At 32.3% G+C, this 21,753-nt stretch overlaps 2 protein-coding genes across 4 annotated transcripts; one reads left to right on the top strand and one right to left on the bottom strand.

Moving 5' to 3' along the window:
• Positions 1–1,368: 1,368 nt before the first annotated feature.
• Positions 1,369–11,009, bottom strand: LOC139489629 (D-erythrulose reductase-like). Its single transcript, XM_071276251.1, has 7 exons — positions 10,879–11,009; positions 9,169–9,266; positions 7,374–7,528; positions 6,878–6,920; positions 4,721–4,885; positions 3,877–3,994; positions 1,369–1,918 (listed from the first exon to the last, which is right to left on the bottom strand). The coding sequence occupies exons 1-7, from the start codon at positions 10,928–10,930 to the stop codon at positions 1,815–1,817; spliced, it is 735 nt and encodes a 244-aa protein (XP_071132352.1). The 5' UTR covers positions 10,931–11,009; the 3' UTR covers positions 1,369–1,814.
• LOC139489622 (uncharacterized) lies at positions 10,989–21,094 on the top strand. Of its 3 annotated transcripts, XM_071276239.1 has the most exons (5): positions 10,994–11,047; positions 13,174–13,206; positions 13,773–15,228; positions 16,682–16,862; positions 17,384–21,094. In XM_071276239.1, the coding sequence occupies exons 3-5, from the start codon at positions 14,044–14,046 to the stop codon at positions 17,512–17,514; spliced, it is 1,497 nt and encodes a 498-aa protein (XP_071132340.1). In that variant the 5' UTR covers positions 10,994–11,047; positions 13,174–13,206; positions 13,773–14,043; the 3' UTR covers positions 17,515–21,094. The 3 variants fall into 3 exon arrangements, with proteins under 3 accessions (XP_071132339.1, XP_071132340.1, XP_071132338.1); XM_071276238.1 differs by lacking the exon at positions 13,174–13,206 and having other exon boundaries at positions 10,989–11,047; XM_071276237.1 differs by lacking the exon at positions 13,174–13,206 and having other exon boundaries at positions 11,000–11,089.
• Positions 21,095–21,753: the final 659 nt, after the last annotated feature.

Genomic DNA, 21,753 nt, shown 5'->3' on the forward strand with positions numbered 1-21,753 from the left:
GGATTGATTTTGAACTAAATAATTATGTTAATCTTTAATTTCTGCTCATTTTCCAGGCATTTCTGCAGCAATGCAAATACTATTAAAATTAAAAAGTATAAGAAAGAGCACTCCTCTTCAGTTAACATATTTACAAAAGCTACTTGTCTTTGGGGAAGACAGCGCCGTAGGAAAGATTTAGAACAAGTTTCAATCTTTTCACAAACAAGCAATTTTTCATCACCATTTTTCCTTCAAAAACCAACCTTATGCAATGTTTCTGTCTATAAAATACAAAAGGAGGAATGCTTGTTATGTATATCTATTTGTTTTAAAACATCAGAAAAGATCAGAAAACACTAATCTACTTAGCCATAAACAAATATTTAAAAATAACAGTGTAAAGACAAAAGTCAACAAAGGTCGCCCTGTCATTCCCATTAATTGAGCAATACATTGTTTTATGGAAATCAAATTTAATAACCAGTAATATGTCCAAGATGACTTATCAGTGACGCTCAAAACAATAAAGGTGAAAAGGTCAAACAAAGACTTTTAGTATGAAGTTAAAAGGATTGAATATTGGAAACAACAAATGATACCTATCCAAGATGTTCTGTCCTACTAATATTTTCAACCAGGCCATGATTGATGTTGTTTTTATAGTTTTGAAGTTTTATCTTCAATATTATTGTTGAAAGTACTCCAATGCAATAATTATCTTCCTCTGGATATATATTCAAGTCATATTGTACCTAGAGAACACTAGATGAAAAAGGTAATTGTGTCATTTTAATTGAAGATTCCATCATTCAAATACCAGTACTTTTAGATGTTTTATACAAAACACTAAATTATGAAGTTACAAATATCTGAATTATGGACAAACACCAGTGTCATTACTATTGAAGGCTCTTGAGCAAACATTTTACACATAACAATTATGGTAAACATCGATTGAAATTTCATCAAAATCTTAGTTTCTAGATAAAATTTCTTGAAATAAAACATCCTTTATCACTGAACTGGTATATATTTGTTCAGGGGCCAGCTGAAGGATGCCTCCTCTTTGAACCATTTATAAAAAGATTATCATAGATAACAAGAATAAAATTGTGGTTGCCAGACACACTTTTGGTCTACAAAAAACTCATCAGTGAAGCTTGAATTAAAAAAAATTTAAAAAAAAAGCTAAATAATGTATGAGGTTGAAGATCACTGAGGACCAAAATTGTGTGGTTTTAGGAGCATACATTGGCAGTGCCAAATTTCTTCTTGTTTGAGTTTCTGTTCACAGACTTTCAGCACTTGCAGAGAAGTAGAATATTTGCATACCACATAAAAAAACATGATTAGTTTTTGTGCACATAACTTAAAAAAAGAGGAATATCAAAGTTATGTCATTCTTTATTATTTTTCTTGTCATGTTCCTGCACAACAATTGTTCCCTTTTGTCAGATAAATACATGTACACGATAAAATTGCTTCAAATATTAACTTGATGAGACATGTTTACTTTATCGACTTGTTCTCCAATAACTAAGAACTACAGGATTAGAGAAATTGTCAATTAAATTATTGATTACCATAAAATCAAAAAGAATTAAACCTTAAAACACCAAATCAAAATCTTGAAAAATTCAAGCATTTAACATTCCACATTTGTCTTTGTCGATGGACTAATCTTTCTTAATCATTCATAACTGTATACATGGTAATCCTCCACCACTGGATCAATGTCATAATTAATATTTATATCTGGAATATAATGGTCTTGATAATGTTTGCATTTATAATGGTCTTGATAATGTTTGCATTTATCCAAGTCCTTAATTTCAGTGTACTCCTAAGCCTCCATCTATTCTGACACATTCCCCAGTTGTCATAGCACTCTTATCACTTAGAAGGAATATTACACTGTTTACTACATCTTCAACCTCTGAAAAAAAGAAATTCAAATTTTACAAAAGTTGAGAAAAAAAACAATGATTTGAATAGCTGTCATACATAAAATGCTGACAAACATTGTTACATTCCCATATTTACAGACACAGGAAAGAACTCTACAATCAAAGGTTCATCTTACTTAAACTTTTTGGGACAACCCTTTTGACTTATCGTTGTGTGACTTTGTTCTTATACTTTTGTTTTGTGCACATTTCAATGATATAACTTTTAAAATGTATGTCAGATATAAAACATAAACCAATACCACATAAATCAAGCTTAATATTTATAAAACACATTTTTCAAAAAATTTCCAGACAAAATTTAACTGAATGTAAAAATATTGAAATATATAACTTTCACACACTTTATCATTTTGCTTATATTATAAAGGGCAAAAATATCAATTGATAAATGAGGCAAATTATTTAATGAAAGTTTAAAATGTTGATTTATGCTTGGAGAAAAAAGAATATATTGTATAAACTGACTGGATAGTTGTTTCATATTTACAACTGATTGAGTTTTAAAAGTACCAAGGTCAATTATCTCCCCTGAATTTGACAAAGTTGTGCATAGGTTATCACTTTGGGCAATATCAAAGTTTCATTGAAGTCTGTACTTCAGATTTACTTATATAAGATTCAATCTTTTAATTTCCATCAAGTGCATTTGTTTATATATATATATATATATACGTCTGAGTCAGTGACAACTCTACAACAGATGTATCCATCGGATCGCCATCAATGATGGTGATACATGGCTGTGTACATAATGTATATACAACTCTTCTAAACATCAACCCAACAATGTTAGATCTGTAAATTTGCTTTCGCAAATTTTTTATTCTTCCCTCGCCGGGATTCATTATGTACACAGCCATGTATCACCATCATTGATGGCGATCCGATGGATACATCTGTTGTAGAGTTGTCACTGACTCAGACGTACTTATAAATATAATTATTTTCTGTGACTGTATATTACATTAATTTGTAGGATCCTTTACTATAGATAATTTAGCTGATCTGTAACAATAACATCTTCATGCCTTATATATCATGTACTGTAGTACGCCGCTAGATTAAAACTGACGAGGAAAGGTAACACACAGCCAGCGAAAGCTCTTTTTTAGAGAGCCCAGGTGGTCGTGTGGTCTAGCGGGACGGCTGCAGTGCAGGCGATTTGGTGTCACGATATCACAGTAGCATGGGTTGGAATCCCGGCGAGGAAAAAAACTAAAAATTTGCGAAAGCAAATTTACAGATCTAACATTGTTGGGTTGATGTTTAGACGAGTTATATATATATATGAATTGTCAAATTACAACATTTTCATTCCATAAGAAAATAGGTTTAAAAAAAATTTCCCTTTAATTTGAAAATTGTAGGTTACTTATCATATTGCAGTTAAAAATGTCTGGGTCATAAACATATATCTTGGGTATTTCAAAGCACCATTATTTTTATTTGGGGTTTCTATAGAATGTTTTGGAAAATTGAGGTTACATGGTTACTAAAGTTTGAACACAGATTAAAAAGAGGTGAAAATTTGATTGGTACATCTTCCAGTGACGGTTATTTTCTTATATGCAATGAAATGTTATGTGATTTTTTTTCTATTGTCCTGGACAGGATAAAACTTTACTTATGCCAAGTATTTCTTTATTTAAAACAAATCTAAATTCTGCACAATTTTTTGAAAAGTGCTAATTTAACAAAGACTAATAGGGGAAATCAATGGTGGTACTACACCTTGTACAATCTCAAGTCACAATCACTTTATAAGTTCAATAGTGCTGGGATCCAGTTTTGCGCATAACACATAAATTAGGTTAAAATCATATATTTATATAAGTTTATAGTTTGAAGAGGTTTTCTAGTTATGGAGATGATATGAATCAAGTGTATTGAGTTTCCAAAAAAACGTTAATAGATCAATTTTTACCTATAAATTTGCCTAAAGGTATCCTAGCCAACATTGGCTCACTTTTTGCAGGATCACTCCAGTTCATTTTGGCCATATCTGTCCATGTTACTGTTGGGTTTACACTGTTGACTCTTATCTATAAAGAAAGTAACAAAGTAAAAGTCATCTACTGTCTTTGTTTATATTTCTATTTCATCAATTAGTAAAGGTGGATTCAAAATCAATTGATATTACTGTGGATTCATTATTATTCGTTGGATACCAATTTTCGTGGGTTTCGTGGGTACAGGTGAACCACGAATTTATATGTTCAACGAATTACAAATTTTCTATAGGCTTTGTACACATAAATTGGCAAACCACGAATTCAAATATCTACGAAAATGAAAGTTTTCTCAATCCACGAAAATTGATACCCACGAAAATAAATGAATCCACAGTAATAATAGATATTTCAGAACATCTTGGACTTTCATAGACTTTTGAGAAATGACAAAAGCAGTGTCTACCTATAATCGTAACAGGATTGAATCTTAACTTCACAGATGAAGAAAAAACCTTAATAAAAATTAACTCATAAACACTTAATAATGCAATAGTTTACTTTAGAGTGATATAAAAAATATAGTCTACTAAGAAATGAAACATCACAACTGTACAACTTATCATTAGGACTTTTTGACAAGTATGACACCAAATATTGTTACATATTACAATTTTGAAAATAACACCATAGAAAAAACAGGTAGGAATCTGACCATAAGATGATCGGTAAACATGATCAGGAACTAAACAATCAATAACTGCACAGATTAACGTCATCCAGTAATAATAAAATTTATCAACACATAATAAAGATTACTTTATGAGGCCCAAGTTCCAGGGCCAGACATTTGGTAAGCATATCAACAGCCGCTTTACTTGGACAGTATGCTGCATGATCCATCAAAGCATCTTGCGAGGCAGCACTTGATATGTTAACTATGCTTCCTCCTTCTCCTCTCTCAACCATTGCTTTGGCTACTACCTACAAAAACAAGAGTGCACACGCTGAAATGTCTCGCCTTCTATACTAATCATTGATATTATGTTGATAGTCTTAAGTATAAATCTAAGCTTTATTACAACTGTCACATAAACTTTACATTAACCAAGATAACTAAACAAAGACCAATGAACCTTGAAAAAGAGGTCCAGGTCAGATGAACCATGCCAGGCAGACAGGTACAGCTAACAATGCTTCTATACAACATATATAGTTGACACATTACTTATGGTTTAAGAAAAATAGACCAAAACACAAAAACTTAACACTGTGCAATGAACCGTGAAAATGAGGTCACGGTTAAATAAAACCTGCTCGACTGACATAAAGATCATAAAATATTTCCATACACCAAATATAGTTGACCTATGGCATATAGCATTAGATAAAAAGACCAAAACTCAAAAACTTAACTTTGACCACTGAACCATGAAAATGAGGTCAAGGTCACATGACATCTGCCCTCTAGACATGTACACTTAACAATCATTCCATACAACAAATATAGTAGACCTATTGCATATGGTATGAGAAAAACAGACCAAAACACAAAAATTTAACTATAACCACTGAACCATGAAAATGAGGTCAAGGTCAGATGACACCTGCCAGTTGGACATGTACACCTTACAGTCCTTCCATACACCGAATATACTAGCCCTATTGCTTATAGTATCTGAGATATGGACTTGACCACCAAAACTTAACCTTGTTCACTGATCCATGAAATGAGGTCGAGGTCAAGTGAAAACTGTCTGACAGGCATGAGGACCTTGCAAGGTACGCACACATCAAATATAGTTATCCTATTACTTATAATAAGAGAGAATTCAACATTACAAAAAATTTGAACTTTTTTTTCAAGTGGTCACTGAACCATGAAAATGAGGTCAAGGACATTGGACATGTGACTGACGGAAACTTCGTAACATGAAGCATCTATATACAAAGTATGAAGCATCCAGGTCTTCCAACTTCTAAAATATAAAGCTTTTAAGAAGTGAGCTAACGCCGCCGCCGTAGCCGCCGCCGGATCACTATCCCTATGTCGAGCTTTCTGCAACAAAAGTTGCAGGCTCGACAATAAAATGATACCTTGGTCGTAAGGACAGACAATTTGTGATACTATAGAGATTATTTTTCAAATCTGAATTAAGAAAAGTCATAAGTAAATTAAGGAATAATAATATGCAGTACTTCATGATTACTCCCTTTACTGTAGACATAAAGCTAAAACCATAGAAACGGTTTTTATACTCCATCATATCCATGCTCCAGGTTATTTTGGTTAACCCCTGTCAGTCTGTCTCATTTTTCGCATAAACTACTTACTCAGATCTTCTTGAATTTTGTAGCAAGCTTCCTGTGAGTCTGCTTTTTCAAGCACATCCAATGCTAATCAATTTTTTGTTTACTAGATACTTATATATTATTAATAAAAATGAATCAAGGATTCAGAGTTCTCTCAAATAATTTTAAGCAAAATAAGACAAAAATAACTGATTCATACATTTTTGTTAACAACTGAACTTGCAATGGGTGTCCTGAATTGTATTAACCAATGAACTGAATGCAAGGATTGCAACGGATATAAATTTATTTATTTTTATAGATTTTCCTAATCCAAGGGATAATAATCTGTAACAACTTTAAACAAAAAAATATTGAACAGAGTAGGTTTTTTGGCAATATATCATAAAAATCTTCAGACAGACCAGCTTTATATTTTTTTTTATTATAATAATAATGTCTGTTGTAACTGTTTAGAAGACCAAATTAGGCAGCAAACTGTTAACAAGTGAAAATTTCCTAGAAATCATTCATTAACCAGCCAGGATTACACTTCCTTGTTTTCAAGTGTTCTAATTCTGACAACCAATAAATCATTTAAGCTTAGGTTTATCCATAATCCAAAGGATTCATATAGACTACAAATCCTTGATAATGAATACAAAAAGTCCTTAAAACACTTACCTGTGATACATTGAAAACAGCATTGAAATTGACATCCATCACACTGTAAAATATGACAGAATAGTTAAATAGTACAGTTTTCAATCTTTTTATTAGTAATAATAGGTATGAAATCAGATTAAAAATCCTTAAAACAATGTACTATTAAATGAGTAACAACTGTTCACTACATTTTCACTTGCCATGTCATTGAGAAACACATGGCTGCCACTGGTGGACAGGAAATGATCTAGTCTTGAGTTTTTGGTGGAGTACATGTTGTTCTATTTTACTTTCTGTTGTGCAGTGGTTTGTGGACTATTGTTTCTATGTGACATAATGTTGTCTTCTTTTATTTTCTCTAAGAAATACTGATTTTGGTCTTTTTTAAATAGCTGTTAATTGTTTGTCCCATTGTATCTTCTTTCCTCTTTTTATTTGAATTTCCCCATCTTGTTTTTCCATAGTTGTAAAACAGATTTCATACTTGTAGTCCAAAACAATTAAAAATGCCTACTAATCCAAATCTTCTTTTTTCATTTCTGTAAACTTTGCCAATTTTGCTACACCAGCATTATTGATTAGTAAATCAATTGGTCCTATCTTGGAAATTGTCTCCCTTGTTTTATCCCATTGTTGTAAGTCAATTTGGACAACATTGATTGAGGGTACCTGTAAAAGATACAAGTAGCTGTTGGTGAAGTGTGAGATTATTTGATATTTTTAGAGTATACCCTATATTAATATCATGATATAAATATAAGAAGATGTGGTATGATTACCAATGAGACAACACACCACAAGACACCAAATAACACAGAAATTGATAAAATTCAACAATGAGTAAAACCAATACCGCTAATAACATAACATAATAAATTCTAACATTCTGATTGGTCAATAGTTTTATGAGTTAAAGTTTCACCGACAAATTCATAATTATTAGACAGATTTACATATGAAATAAATATGCAAATCCCCATGTGATAAAAATGTCATTGTGGACCACCTATTATTCATAAGATAGAAAGATTAACCTTGCTTTAATATCTGTTATTTCTCATTTTTTTAACATTTTTACCTATAATACATGTATCTTCTTGTTTTGCTCACACAGTGTGTCAATATAACCGAATTCAATGTGACTTTCATACTAGTGAGCGGTTTAGCTAGCTATAAATCCACCTGCAGGAAATGCCTGTACCAAGTCAGGAATATGACAGTTGTTTTCCATACAAAGTTGTATTTGAGCTAAAGATTTTGCCATTTGTAAAGTTTTTTTCTGTTTTGAATTTCCCTTGGATTAAGGTATTAAAATAAAAAAAAATTACTATTTGAGAAATCAATGATTACTTTTGCAGTTATATTGACACATGAAAGCATATAATGTGTCACACATTTTAAAAATCATAGCTAGAACAAAGTTTGCCTATAAATGATCTGTAGTTAAACACATCAATAAACCTACAAAAAAAAGAATTCAGTAGGGAAATAAAAAGGGGAGATAATTTGTACAGAAAACAGCACATGTTATTGATCATGATATAGCTAAAGGAAATACATTTTATCAGTGTAACTCAATCCCTGGTACACTATAATGATATAACTATTTACGCTGATTTACTCAGAAGTATGAAGTCTAATCTTGTATTACTATCATCTATAAACGTGATAAAGGACATGAAATTTTTCTCTTTATATCATATATTTATACATTTTGTATGAAGGGAACAGATAGTACCTGCAACATTTTTTTGTATACATAACTTAAATATGGGTATTCTTAGCAATCAAGTTATCTAACTGGGAATTGGTATGTATTATATAATGATTTTAAAACCATCTACTGTTTTATAGATTTTTTTAAAGAATTAGGGAGTACTCAATGTGGTCTAGTTTCATTTGTAACTTGAAAATTCAAGGTTGGAAATGTAAGATTAGAGTACAATAAAAAGCTTAATGCATAGATGCTTGAGGACAGGACACAGTCCAATAGCCCCTCCCTTCATTATCATAAATCCCTGATTTTGAAATGTATCAATTATTTGTTACATACAAATACATGTACCAACACAAAAAAAGTCCCAACATAACCAATATTTTTACTCTGAAAATATATATTTACTTCCAACAAATGGTGAAACCACTGGACTGTAGTGATCTAATTTCTTATCAACTTTCCAAAATTTAAATAATTCCTTGTTTAAAGCTGAAACAAACTTTCACTTCAAGCTACGGAATGTGACAGACAAACAGATTAAAACAATACAACTCTCTCTTAAATAGGAAATAAATTATTGTATGAAAATTACCTCTTTTTTTAAAATGTCAAGATCAGACTGTGTTCGACTAAGAGCATAAGTCTCAGCACCACATTCTACCAGTTTCTTAGCAATGGCACGACCAATCCCTGAAAACAGATGTACAAAGACACATTGTATCAGTCAGTGATCAATAAATTATTTCACTTTATTAGTCAGGGGAATTACTGTTACATGTACTTAGAAAGCAAGAATTATCGTTTCCAGACAATAACTATTGTTTAACTGTAAGGATCTCCCTGAAATTGTAGTACAAGGTTCCATACTACAAAAGAAAGGGTAGGATACAGTATAGGGGAAATTGCTCCAAGGGGGATTCAAAAAGTTTGGGGGGGTCCAATTTTTTTAAAGGGTTCAATTTTTTTACATGTTTCAAAATTTCAATTTTTTTAAATTTCAAGAAGAAATCTTTTAATTGCACAGTATTGCACAATAGATTTTTAAGATCTTGACATTTGCTTTGTGTCAGAAACCTAAATTATGTGAAAATTTTATCACAATCCAAATTCAGAGAGTATCAATCTTGAATATGGCGTCTAATTTTGCCCAAACTGTTCAGGGTTCAACCACTGCGGTCGTATCAGGCTGCACTCAGCGAAGCACTTCATTGATGATTATATCAACATTTTAAGAAATTATGCAAACAAACACGGATGATTTTTTTTTTGTCTAACAGAAATTGTACATTTTATCAATATACCCCTAAGAGTATTGTTAACTTCATTTGGCAAGAACTTTTACTGTTTTTTTGTCAAGACGTCATATGCATGAAACACTATGCACCTTAAAGACCCAATAATAATGTTAATGATAATTATTTGACACCTCTGACGAATAATGATAAGGATTTTTGTTGAATACTGGTTAAATTTTAACCAATTTGATGCTAACAGTGGCCGAAAATGACCTTAAGACGCCTGACAGCAGTGGCGGATCCAGAATTTTTCATAAGGGGGAACCGGCTGACTGATCTAAGGAGGGCCAGCTCAAGTCATGATTCAGTGATTCCCTATATAATCAGCCAAATTTTTTCTATGAAAAGTGGGAGGCTACCCCCACCCCCCTTTCTTTGGATCCGCCTATGTTCAGCAGAGGCGGATTTAGGGGGGGCAGGGGCCCCTCCTTTTTGGGAAAAAAATTGGTTGCTTATATAGGAAATCATTGAAGCATGACTGGAGCGGCCCCCTCTTAGGTCAGTCAGTGGGCCCCCACTTATGAAAATTTCTGGATCCGCCACTGTACAGTAAGGCAGCAACCATTTGATTTTCTGGGGGGGGCTATGGTTTTTTTTTCTGGACAAATTATTTTGTGGCGAAAAACAATCTATTTTTTTCGCGACAACTCGAAAACAATTTTTTTCTTTCAATTTTAGCATTACATATGGTGGCAGCTGAGGATGAAACAAACAATTTTTTTTTCTCAGAATCAAAAACAAATTATTTTTTTCTCCAAAAACTGGAAACAAACTTTTTTTTCCAAAAAAAACCATAGCCCCCCCCAGAAAATCAAATGGTTGCTGCCTAAAGGGTATTAAGATTTAATTAGGGATACCCATAGTCATTGTTTTCATGCAGGTCTTTTGAGGTATTTAGATATATCATTATCTGATTTTTAAAACCGCATTTGCAACATCATCAAACAACGAGAAAAGATATCGTAAAATGTGTTCTAGACCTATGTGAAATGTTTATACATTAATACCTTTCCCGGCCCCTGTCACTAAAGCTTTCTTTCCATCAAATTTTATTTCCATCCTCCCACTTTGTAAAACGTTTTCGTGATCTGGACAACGAAAAGTAGGTTATCTATATAATGCGTCTTTGTGACACCGAAGAAATAACAAACTGCAGTCTAACGAATGACAACCAAAGTTAGTAAATCGAGCAAAATATGCGTGAAGATTCTTTTGAAGGTAATGATGAAGCATTTTTAAAATGATGGTCTTTTTTACCAATCAAAAATGTCTATCTAAAGTGCCAAACCCCAACAATGTAAACAATAAAATTGCTCTATTTGCAATCGAAAGAAAGGGGGGGGGGGGAAGTGTGTACAAATTACACTTTTTTCCACAGCAAATAGATATGAAATCACTATGCTAACAAATTTTATTACGAGAATACAAATGATAACATGCAAGGCTACAAGTTTACAACTTTTCTGAAATATTGAATGCATTCAGGGTTGTTTATTAGTCCAAATAGTATGACGTCTCTCTCACAAGCAAAACACTCTAACTGTAAAAATATAATGGCATTGCCATACACTACAATCACAGGAACACATACATCTTATCGCTATTCCAGGCTGACCAGGGAATCTGTCCCGTTTCAGGCGCGTAGCTACGTTTACGTCAAAACGCCCGGGCGTACACTTAGTTAAATATTGATAAAAAAAATATTTTAATCTAAAGAAAATAAAAAGGTATGGTGAAGAGCATACCAGCTTTACAATTCTTCCTTCAATGGCTCGTAATTGCGAATAAAAGTATAACGAAATTAAATTTTTAACCAACTTTTATCATATTATAATTTGTTCATATTCTGTCAAAGTCTGAATCTACTGTGAGTTCTATATGTCGAAAAAAGGGAGACATAACGACTCTAGATTTCGTCGGCCGCATCAACATTAAGGTTCAATATGTAGTGAAGAGTGTTTTGTTTAATAACAATTACTTTAATTGTCAAACCTTCCAATTTAATGAAACTTGAGCAGAATCGATGCTTTTTTTTTTATGATTTATGTCTGAAGCAAAATAAATGACAAACGATCTGGGATTTTTTTTTGGAATGATAAACCTTCATAGATTGTCATGAAACTCAGGCCAAAATTATCTTGTTCAAATCAAGAAAAAATTGCTAAAGAAAATGTTTGATTTTTGAAAATCCTGTAATGGACTAATACTGTGGATTCATTTATTTTCGTGGGTATCAATTTCATAAATGGATTAATCGTATAGCTTTTTGCGGGAAGAAATCCAAGGCGAGAACCAGGGTTACACAGACCCCTTTACGAATTTTAATATTGCACCTGAACATCTCTGAAAATTAATTATTTTATGTTCATTTACGGAGTTTGGACATTAAAAAAAATGTTGTTGTTGATTGAGGGCTTAACCCCACGGCTCCTGTTAACAATATTTTTGAGGTACTGGTTTGAATGTTGAATGACCATTTGATTTTAAATTAACAAAATGAATAATTTAACATAAAAAATAAACCATTTATATTCTAAAGTAAGTTGCTACTGATGAATTTTTTTTTTTTTACATTCTCGTTAACTCATTAACTTCCGGGGCTTCACCCCCCGAACCCACTGCCAGCTGGTGCTTTGACCTTGACCTGCTCGTAGCCTTCAGACTTCTGGCCAAGGTTCGGGCGTACACTTAAAAATGACATAGCTACGCCACTGCGTTTGAACAATTGACATAATACAACAATCACTTTTCCATTTTGGCGTCAGATATTTTGTATTAAGTCGTCAAAATTGTACAGGAACCTGTGAGATGTCCAGTAATGGGAGACAAATAGCGATAAGGTGTATTCTACTGCATCCATACAGCACATGGATATACATGTAAGGCGTCACTGAAAAAAAGTAGAGCCTTTCAAGATGTCATAATTATTTGGACTTTACGGTAACCAGAACCATTAATTGTTAAAAAACCAGAAACCTCCTCCATCATGTCTATATCGAACATTTTTAGTATCCTATGAAATTAATAGGTGATTCAGAAACTTTAAATGCAATTTTGATACTTTTTGTGCATCTTACATGTACATTTTGTAGTTAGGTTACTAAACATGGCATCCATATCACTGAACTAATACACATTCTTGTTTAAGAGCCAGTTGAAACACCTTCAGGTACAATGTACAGGATTTTATCGCTCTTTGGTTTTGTTGTTGTCTCTCTGACACATAATTTCCCCATTTCCATTCTCAATTTTATTTGTTTTGTTTCGTTTGTCATTGTTTCACCAAGCTTCCTTTCTGACAGGGACCTATAGACATTTACAGAGATGGGCAAAAAGTATGTAACTGTATCAAGACTAATAAAATTACAACTGCAATATTCAACTGATATAGAAGAAACTTGTATACATTAGGCCAGTCTGCCTAATTAACTTATAAATATGGACTTTTTATGCCAGGAACCAATGCATTCCCACTTAGGTTAAAGTTTTCAAAATTTTAATATCTTTCATATATAAGCTGTAGTGTTTTATAAATATATCCTTTCAAATTTAAACAAAAGTGCACAAAACTTGATTGTAAGTAAAAGTTTTAGAACACATTTCAGCCTTCCAATCTATTTCACAGTGTCCTTTTATACAAACTATATATAGTATTTTAATTACCTGTACCTAACTTATTTTACTGGAAAAAGCAGCCAGTTGTAAACCACATCCTTAAGCCTTGCATACTTAACTACACATTTATACCTAATTGTACCGGTAATACAACTTTTCTCACAACTTAACCATGTTAATTTTGTTTTATAAAAAACTGTTTTTAATGTCCTATTGTATGTTAGATGGCTTGTAGCTGAACATTTAAGTCGGCTGTTGATAATGTTAAATCTTTATTCTCATTCAGATTTTGAAGAAAATGGATACATGAAGACATGTGACTAATGTGTGAAATAATTCGGTACCTGTTTGGACGTTACTCAGTTTTTTCCTGTAAATTGTCATCAGTTCTACTATTTTTCTTCAACCTAGCTTGGCAGTCAAGAGTTCGTTTACCAGTTTTGATTGTAAGTTTCCAACTAGCCACAGATATGAGAATCCAAGCAGAAATTGATTTTGCTTGAAAATGTAGGTTCCAAATAATTACCAGTGTTAGCTAATATCTGTGATAAATAACAATGAGTCGTGGTGTACGGGACTTACGTGACTTAATTTGTGTGTCTCGTTTGACAGTCAGAGATAGTGATGAAGAATTTATATCAGATGACGATAACGTGACCAATGATTTTGATCGTCTGTCCTTAGGTAGTACTGATTCATGTGATAGCCGTAATGAATCAGGAAAACGTTTTTCTCCTGATTCTGGTTGCGTTACTAATGGAGAAACACCACCTGAAGTGTCCAATTCATTAGAACTACCAATATCTACTTCATTAGATTTGTCAGTAAATGACTCAAAACCGAAACGTAAAAGAAAGAAAAAGCAAAAAACTTTACATACTGTTCCATATAGACATGATTTGCCACAAAAACATATGCCACTACCACCTTTGCGACCATCCTCCAGTTTTGATGTAGATTCATCATCTCAACCAATCGGTGTCTCACAATCTCCTCAGCAAACAAACTTTGATAACATGATGTGTTATATGGATGCAACAGTGGTTTCAGCATGGTTAACCCGTGCCAATGAAAGTGTGGAAAAACTTTCAAATTTCTGCAACATTAGTGATAATTTTGTTCGCTTTGCTCATTTTTGGTTGTCTGATTTCCCAGGTGTTGAGAAACAGGAGATATTTGAATTAGAAAATGGAATTCTTACAGAAGAACTTTCTTTTGCTTTTACTGTCGGACGTGAGCAAAGAAAGATAAATTATAGAGACGTACTTGATTTATCTAAAGCTGTGTTCAGGGAGTACCCAGGTAGGCTGCTCAGTTCAAAGGGATCTCATATATTTCTAGACTACCTCGGAGTTCTTACTTCTGGTAAAAAAGAAGAATATAAGAAAATGTTGTCTGATGTAAAGTGTTCAACCAGAAATAAACAGTATGCACAGTGGCTACTAGCCATTCGCTCATTTGCTATTGTAAGCTGTTGGTCAGCTATTGTAAACTTCTACCGTAATTTAATAGATCGACTACACCACAGCAATCCGATATCACACAGCAGTAACCAGGACAATGAAGACATTCATCATATGAGACTTTCTCAGGCTATTAGATTAGGATATGTTGATGTTGTACATTATTATAATGTCAGTGGCCATGTTTCTCTAAAGAGCATAGATTCTCATGACAGGACAACAATCTTTACTGCTGTAATGCACAATCAACCTGATGTTCTGCAATATCTTATAAACAGAGTAAGTGTATATATATTTAATGTATGTATGGTAATTTCTGATAGGGTAACAGTGTACTGTACATGATGTCAAATCAATAACCGACTGTGCAAGGGCTGTATAGCTAGTCAAGGTCGTTAAAAACTTCCATTTGTTGTCAATACATTGCAATACAAGTTTATTTAATATCAAAATTTTTATTGGTAATTTTATTTGAAAAAAAGACTAAAAACAACAAAGTCAATATATGCATATATATACACATGTATATTCATACGGTAAATAACCTTTTTTTCATAAATTACAGCTGTAGATATAGCTAGAGACTTTGGTCATACATGTAGTGAATTACTGGAATTGTTTCAAACTTGTCAATATAGTTTCTCAAGTTTTTACTCTTGTATATGTCATTGTTGTGTATGTACATGTATGATATATATTTTGAAAAATTGATGAATGCATTTTAAGAGCTAAAAGTTCCCACATGAAATAAAAATTATTATCTTTTGATTCTTTTTTATGCCCCACCTATGATAGTAGAGGGGCATTATGTTTTCTGGTCTGTGCCTCCGTTCGTTTGTTCGTTCGTTCGTCCCGCTTCAGGTTAAAGTTTTTGGTCAAGGTAGTTTTTGATGAAGCTGAAGTCCAATCAACTTGAAACTTAGTACACTGGTTGCTTATGATATGATCTTTCTAATTTTAAAGCCAAATTAGACTTTTGACCCCAATTTCATGGTCCACTGAACATAGAAATGAAAGTGCAAGTTTCAGGTTAAAGTTTTTGGTCAAGGTAGTTTTTGATGAAGCTGAAGTCCAATCAACTTGAAACTTAGTACACTTGTTGCTTATGATATGTTCTTTCTAATTTTAAAGCCAAATTAGACTTGACCCCAATTTCACGGTCCACTGAACATAGAAATGAAAGTGCGAGTTTCAGGTTAAAGTTTTTGGTCAAGGTAGTTTTTGATGAATCTGAAGTCCAATCAACTTGAAACTTAGTACACTTGTTGCTTATAATATGATCTTTCTAATTTTAATGCCAAATTAGACTTTTGACCCCAATTTCATGGTCCACTGAACATAGAAATGAAAGTGCGAGTTTCAGGTTAAAGTTTTTGGTCAAGGTAGTTTTTGATGAAGCTGAAGTCCAATCAACTTGAAACTTAGTTCACTTGTTGCTTATGATATGTTCTTTCTAATTTTAAAGCCAAATTAGACTTTTGACCCCAATTTCATGGTCCACTGAACATAGAAATGAAAGTGGGAGTTTCAGGTTAAAGTTTTTGGTCAAGGTAGTTTTTGATGAAGTTGTAGTCCAAACAACTTGAAACTTAGTACACATGTTCCATATGGTATGATCTTTCTAAATTTATTGCAAATTTAGATTTTTTATCCAATTTCACGGTCCATTGGACATGGAAATTGATAGTGCGAGTGGGGCATCCTTGTACTTAGGACACATTCTTGTTTTCAGGTGAACCCCAAAATCAATGTGAACCAAGCAGCAGATACAGGAAACAGTCCACTCCATGCAGCAGCTAACAATGGCAACACAGAAATGGTCACTATATTGGTTAAAAGTCCTGATATAAATGTCAACATCACAAACCCACAGTGTGAAAATGCTACTGCAATACATCTGGCTGTTATGCATGGTTTGTTTATTATTGTGTTTCTGATAAAGAGTGTCTACATGTACTAAAATGTACAGTTTTGGATACTATATTCAATGTTCACTTTAATTTGTTCACTTTGTTAATCTATCTTGAATCTTTTCACAAATGGATGAACCTTTATGAAACCTTGATTTATATAATGATATCTGTAGCTGAGATAAATTTCAGGGTTTATTTTTTTACAAATTACAAATACTGAATGAAAAAGTGTTAAGTAAATGTACATGTATGCATGACCATTATTTGTCCATGAAGTACTATAAGTCTTTGTTTCTGTTATTCATAGACTTATTATATATATTTTAACTTCACATTAATGATCATTTAGTCATTCAAACTTGTAAATAACTGTGTGATTGTAAGTAGTTTGAATTGAAGAGTGCTAATAATGAATCTTTTTACAAATGTATTACTTTATAAAACAATGTAGACATATTAACATTGTATATGAAACATGTTTTCATTGATCTTCTTTCAAAATTAACCTTTTTACATTTCAGGTCATAAGGATGTGGTTAAGCTATTAATTCTGGCAAATGCAGACCTCAGTTTGAAGATGGGAGACCTTACCCCTGTGGATATAGCTAGAGATTTTGGACATAGTGAATTACTGGAATTGTTTCAAACCTGACCATTCTAATGTGATAAAACCAGAAACAGGTCACACTGGTCAATTTGAATTGTTACAGATGTGATATTAATGCTGAAACTATAATCAGTTATTACAAAGTTACTGATTGGTCTCAGGCAGTACTAATGCTAATGGTATCCCTTAGGATATTGAAAATATAATCCATCCAAAAACACACTGTATTTGAATCATTAGAAAATCTAACCTCTGATGAGACTATCTTAATGGAAATTAATGTTTGCGCTATAGACATGAGCATTTCATCCAGAAAAGTAATAAATCCATTAACACCTAAGTTTTAAGGACTTACATAACAATTTATTTCTACAGGAAGCTTTTTCAAGATTAGTTGTTAAACAGATTTAAGCTTAAGAAAATGTCTATTATCTTAGGAAAAAGAATTAGTGGATAATAAGTTTAATAGTTTACTGTATTTCAGGTTTTTATGCATGCATTTATTTTATAAAAAATATTGGACAACTGGCAGTATAGGAATTTGATGCAAAAGCTGTTAATTTGAAGTATACTGCTACATTTATAGCAAGATTTATGTGAATTTTAATTATTGCTTTATATGTGTTCATCTATCACGTTTAGCAGCATTGTTGAATGTATGAACCAAGGCCAACAAGGTCAGACTTGGTATTGTACTCAATTGTGCTTAAGATGACTCAAGGGTACAAAAATTCTGCAAAAAATAAAACATTTCTTTTTTCAATACAAATTTTATTTATAACACTAACTAGTTGTTACTTTGAGATAAGGTACAAAAATCAACCAAAAAAATCTACTCGTTTTGGCCCCAGATGACTTTAAAATGTTTATATCATTGGAAAAGCTCCAAGTTATCTTCTTTTGGTGAATAAATGCCATTTTTAGCTCACCTGGCCCAAAGGGCCAAGTGAGCTTTTCTCATCACTTTGCGTCCGTCGTCCGTAAACTTTTACAAAAATCTTATCCTCTGAAACTACTGGGCAAAATTTAACCAAACTTGGCCACAATCATCATTGGGGTATCTAGTTTAAAAATTGTGTGCGGCGACCCGCCAAAATAATCAAGATGGCCGCCATGGCTAAAAATAGAACATAGGGGTAAAATGTAGATGTTGGCTTATAACTCTGAAACCACAGCATTTAGAGCAAATCTGTCTGGAGTTAAATTGTTTATTAGGTCAAGATCTATCTGCCCTCAAATTTTCAGATGAATCAGACAATGGGTTGTTGGGTTGCTGCCCCTGAATTGGTAATTTTAAGGAAATTTTGTCTGTTTTCGGTTATTATCTTGAATATTATTATAGATAGAGATAAACTGTAAACAGCAATAATGTTCAGCAAAGTAAGATTTACAAATAAGTCAACATGACCAAAATGGTAATTTGACCCCTTTAGGAGTTATTGCCCTTTATAGTCAATTTTTAATCATTTTTCGTAAAGCTTAGTAATCTTTTAGAAAAATCTTCTCCTCTGAAACTACTGGGCCAAATTAAACCAAACTTGGCCATAATCATCATTGGAGTATCTAGTTTAGAAAATGTGTCTGGTAACTCTGCCAACCAACCAAGATTGCCACCATGGCTAAAAAAAGAACATAGGGGTAAAATGCAGTTTTTGGCTTATAACTCAAAAACCAAAGCATTTAGAGCAAATCTGATAGGGAGTGAAATTGTTTATCAGGTAAAGATCAATCTGCCCTGGAATTTTCAGATGAATCAGATAACCAATTGTTAGGTTGCTGCCCCTGAATTGGTAATTTTAAGGAAATTTTGCTGTTTTTGGTTATTACCTTGAATACTATAATAGATAGAGATAAACTGTAAACAGCAATAATGTACAGCAAAGTAAGACCTAAAAATAAGTCAACACGACCAAATTGGTCAATTGACCCCCTAAGGAGTTATTGCCCTTCATAGTAAATTTTTAACAATTTTCATAAAATTTGTAGATTTTCACTAACATTTTCCACTGAAACTACTGGGCCAAATTCATTATAGATAGAGTTAATTGTAAGCAGCAAGAATGTTAAGTAAAGTAAGATCTAAAAACACATCACCATCACCAAATCACAATTTTGTCATGAATCCATCTGTGTCCTTTGTTGACCAAGGTGAGTGACACAGGCTCTTTAGAGCCTCTAGTTTTTGAAACTGATGAAACCATAATTTTTCAATCGAAAAAGGTGATTAAGATTGATTATTCTTTACGTGTCATATAACTTAATTTACCAATTGCTTGCTTGCTTGCTTGCTTGCTCCAATAAGAAATTTTGCTTGAAGTAGATATATAATATTCTTATTTTGAAAATAGCTGCATTGTTTTGGTGCTATGAATTGTTTTAACATCACTAGTTTATTCTTCATAGTGTGTTCTGTTATTTGTTTGTGTATAAAGCATTACATTTTTTTTGACATACTCACCTTACTATTGATTAATTATATTGGGAATGGATTTTGTCTCGCCTTGAAAAAGTCATGGAAGCTTTTGGTTTTTTTTGGCAGTGCCGACAAATTGTTAGGTTTGTGATAATCTAATTTCAAGGATGTATAAGATTTGGCACATCTCATTTTATATATTTTTTTTCTGGCACTGTACTCATGCAACTGATTAAAACTTTCGTTAGTTTACATTTTACATATTAGAGTTTATGATTAGGTCTGGTTAAAGGGAACCAATGGTACTAGGTCAATACTGAATCTAACATTTATGGTTTCCCACGTGTGAACCATGATGCAAATATAGATATGGTTTAATTAGATTTGATTTCATTGAAGGTTCTCTCAGTTTCAAGGATTTAAATTTTAAATGGCATAAAACAAAATTATTTTTTACCCAATTTAATAGAATTTTTATACCTCATTCTAAGGGTAAGTGCTATCTATATATATTGGGATCACATTTACAGAGTTCATTTATGTTTTTAAAAAGAATCTTTTTACGCGTAAAGTGATTTTTTAAGGATCACCACTTAGTGGTTAGAGCTAATAATGTGGCCAACCCATGCCAATCATTTAATTTTTAGGGGGCATTATATGGTTATACATATTGAATTTTACCTAAATATATATGGGTGAATACAAATGGCATTTACATTTTGCACCTGGAAACAAATATGAATCAATTAAGCAATTTGACAGAAAAAGGGTTTCGGGGAAGGGGCAAAATTCTGGATGAGGCTATTTTCTTAGGTGTGGGTTGAAGAAATGCTAAAATTGACTTATTTGGAAGATGAATAATACCCTGGTACGGTATATTTATTTACATACATTCATCCATTCATAGGGATGTGTTATACTCATGTTACGAATTTGATGTTTGGTGAGATTGTACTGGTGCACTCTGTCTAGGAATGACAGAATTTCTTAAACTCAAGATATCAATGATAGTTCAAAACCTATTAATATTTAATATGTGTCATTGATGAGCCTTCTATCATACAAGACAATTTATGAATGAAGATGAATGTTATTTTTCTTAATCTCCACTTGTAGCACATTGGTCTTTTTTTGTAAATACACAGTGTGTTGATTGTCTACGAATGGTGAGATCTGTGATTGAATATTTAATAAATTATTTATTTTAATTTATTTTTTGTTTTAGGTTTTACTTGCATTGTAATGAAGCCAAAATATTTTAACTGCATATTAAAAATCTGTCCATTAACAAATATTATTCTCGATAGTCTTTGAAGCGTTAATGCTTTCTCAACAATTATGAACTTTGTCGTATCCATTTCAATTGGCCTGAAAAAATGAAAGGCATGTTTCATTCAAGTGTTATGATCAAAAGTATGTCAGAACCTTTACTCTAATCAATATCAGCATCAAAATATTGAAAATTGTATCTACTTTTCAGGTCTTCATTTAATTTATTACTTGCTTACTTACCATTAAAAGTGGAATACAAAAGATTACATAATGAACAAGAGAAAAAAAAACACTTTTCTCTTATACAGGCATAATAGACCACAAGAAAAGCAATACAGCGCTTAACCATATCAAAAAATGCTCCTGCTCACTGAATGCAACAATTGAATTAAATATTATCTGTTTGTACTATGCTCACAACTATAACAAGAGTATTGAGTCAAAACATATTAGAATTTCATGCATACTATGAAATTAAGTTCCAAGTTCTTAATCCCTTGATGAATTTAATTATATAATTCAAACTAGAATTTTTATGTCCCACATTATTTTTATTTGGTCTGTTTGTCAGTTCGTTCATCCATCCGTAAGTCGATCTG

Source organism: Mytilus edulis, chromosome 9, assembly GCF_963676685.1.
Source record: "Mytilus edulis chromosome 9, xbMytEdul2.2, whole genome shotgun sequence".
Taxonomy (NCBI): domain Eukaryota; kingdom Metazoa; phylum Mollusca; class Bivalvia; order Mytilida; family Mytilidae; genus Mytilus; species Mytilus edulis.

Bases quoted from the DNA above. Each gene is read 5' to 3' on its own strand.
- LOC139489629 (XM_071276251.1), bottom strand. From the start codon at position 10,930: ATGGAAATAAAATTTGATGGAAAGAAAGCTTTAGTGACAGGGGCCGGG. The intron at 7,529-9,168 runs GTAATTTTCATA...TATCTTTTACAG, and splicing joins TTGACATTTTAAAAAAAGAG to GTACCCTCAATCAATGTTGT. The intron at 1,919-3,876 runs GTAAAAATTGAT...TCTTTTTTTCAG, and splicing joins ACCTTTAGGCAAATTTATAG to AGGTTGAAGATGTAGTAAAC.
- LOC139489622 (XM_071276238.1), top strand. From the start codon at position 14,044: ATGAGTCGTGGTGTACGGGACTTACGTGACTTAATTTGTGTGTCTCGT. The intron at 15,229-16,681 runs GTAAGTGTATAT...TCTTGTTTTCAG, and splicing joins TGCAATATCTTATAAACAGA to GTGAACCCCAAAATCAATGT. The intron at 16,863-17,383 runs GTTTGTTTATTA...TTTACATTTCAG, and splicing joins ACATCTGGCTGTTATGCATG to GTCATAAGGATGTGGTTAAG.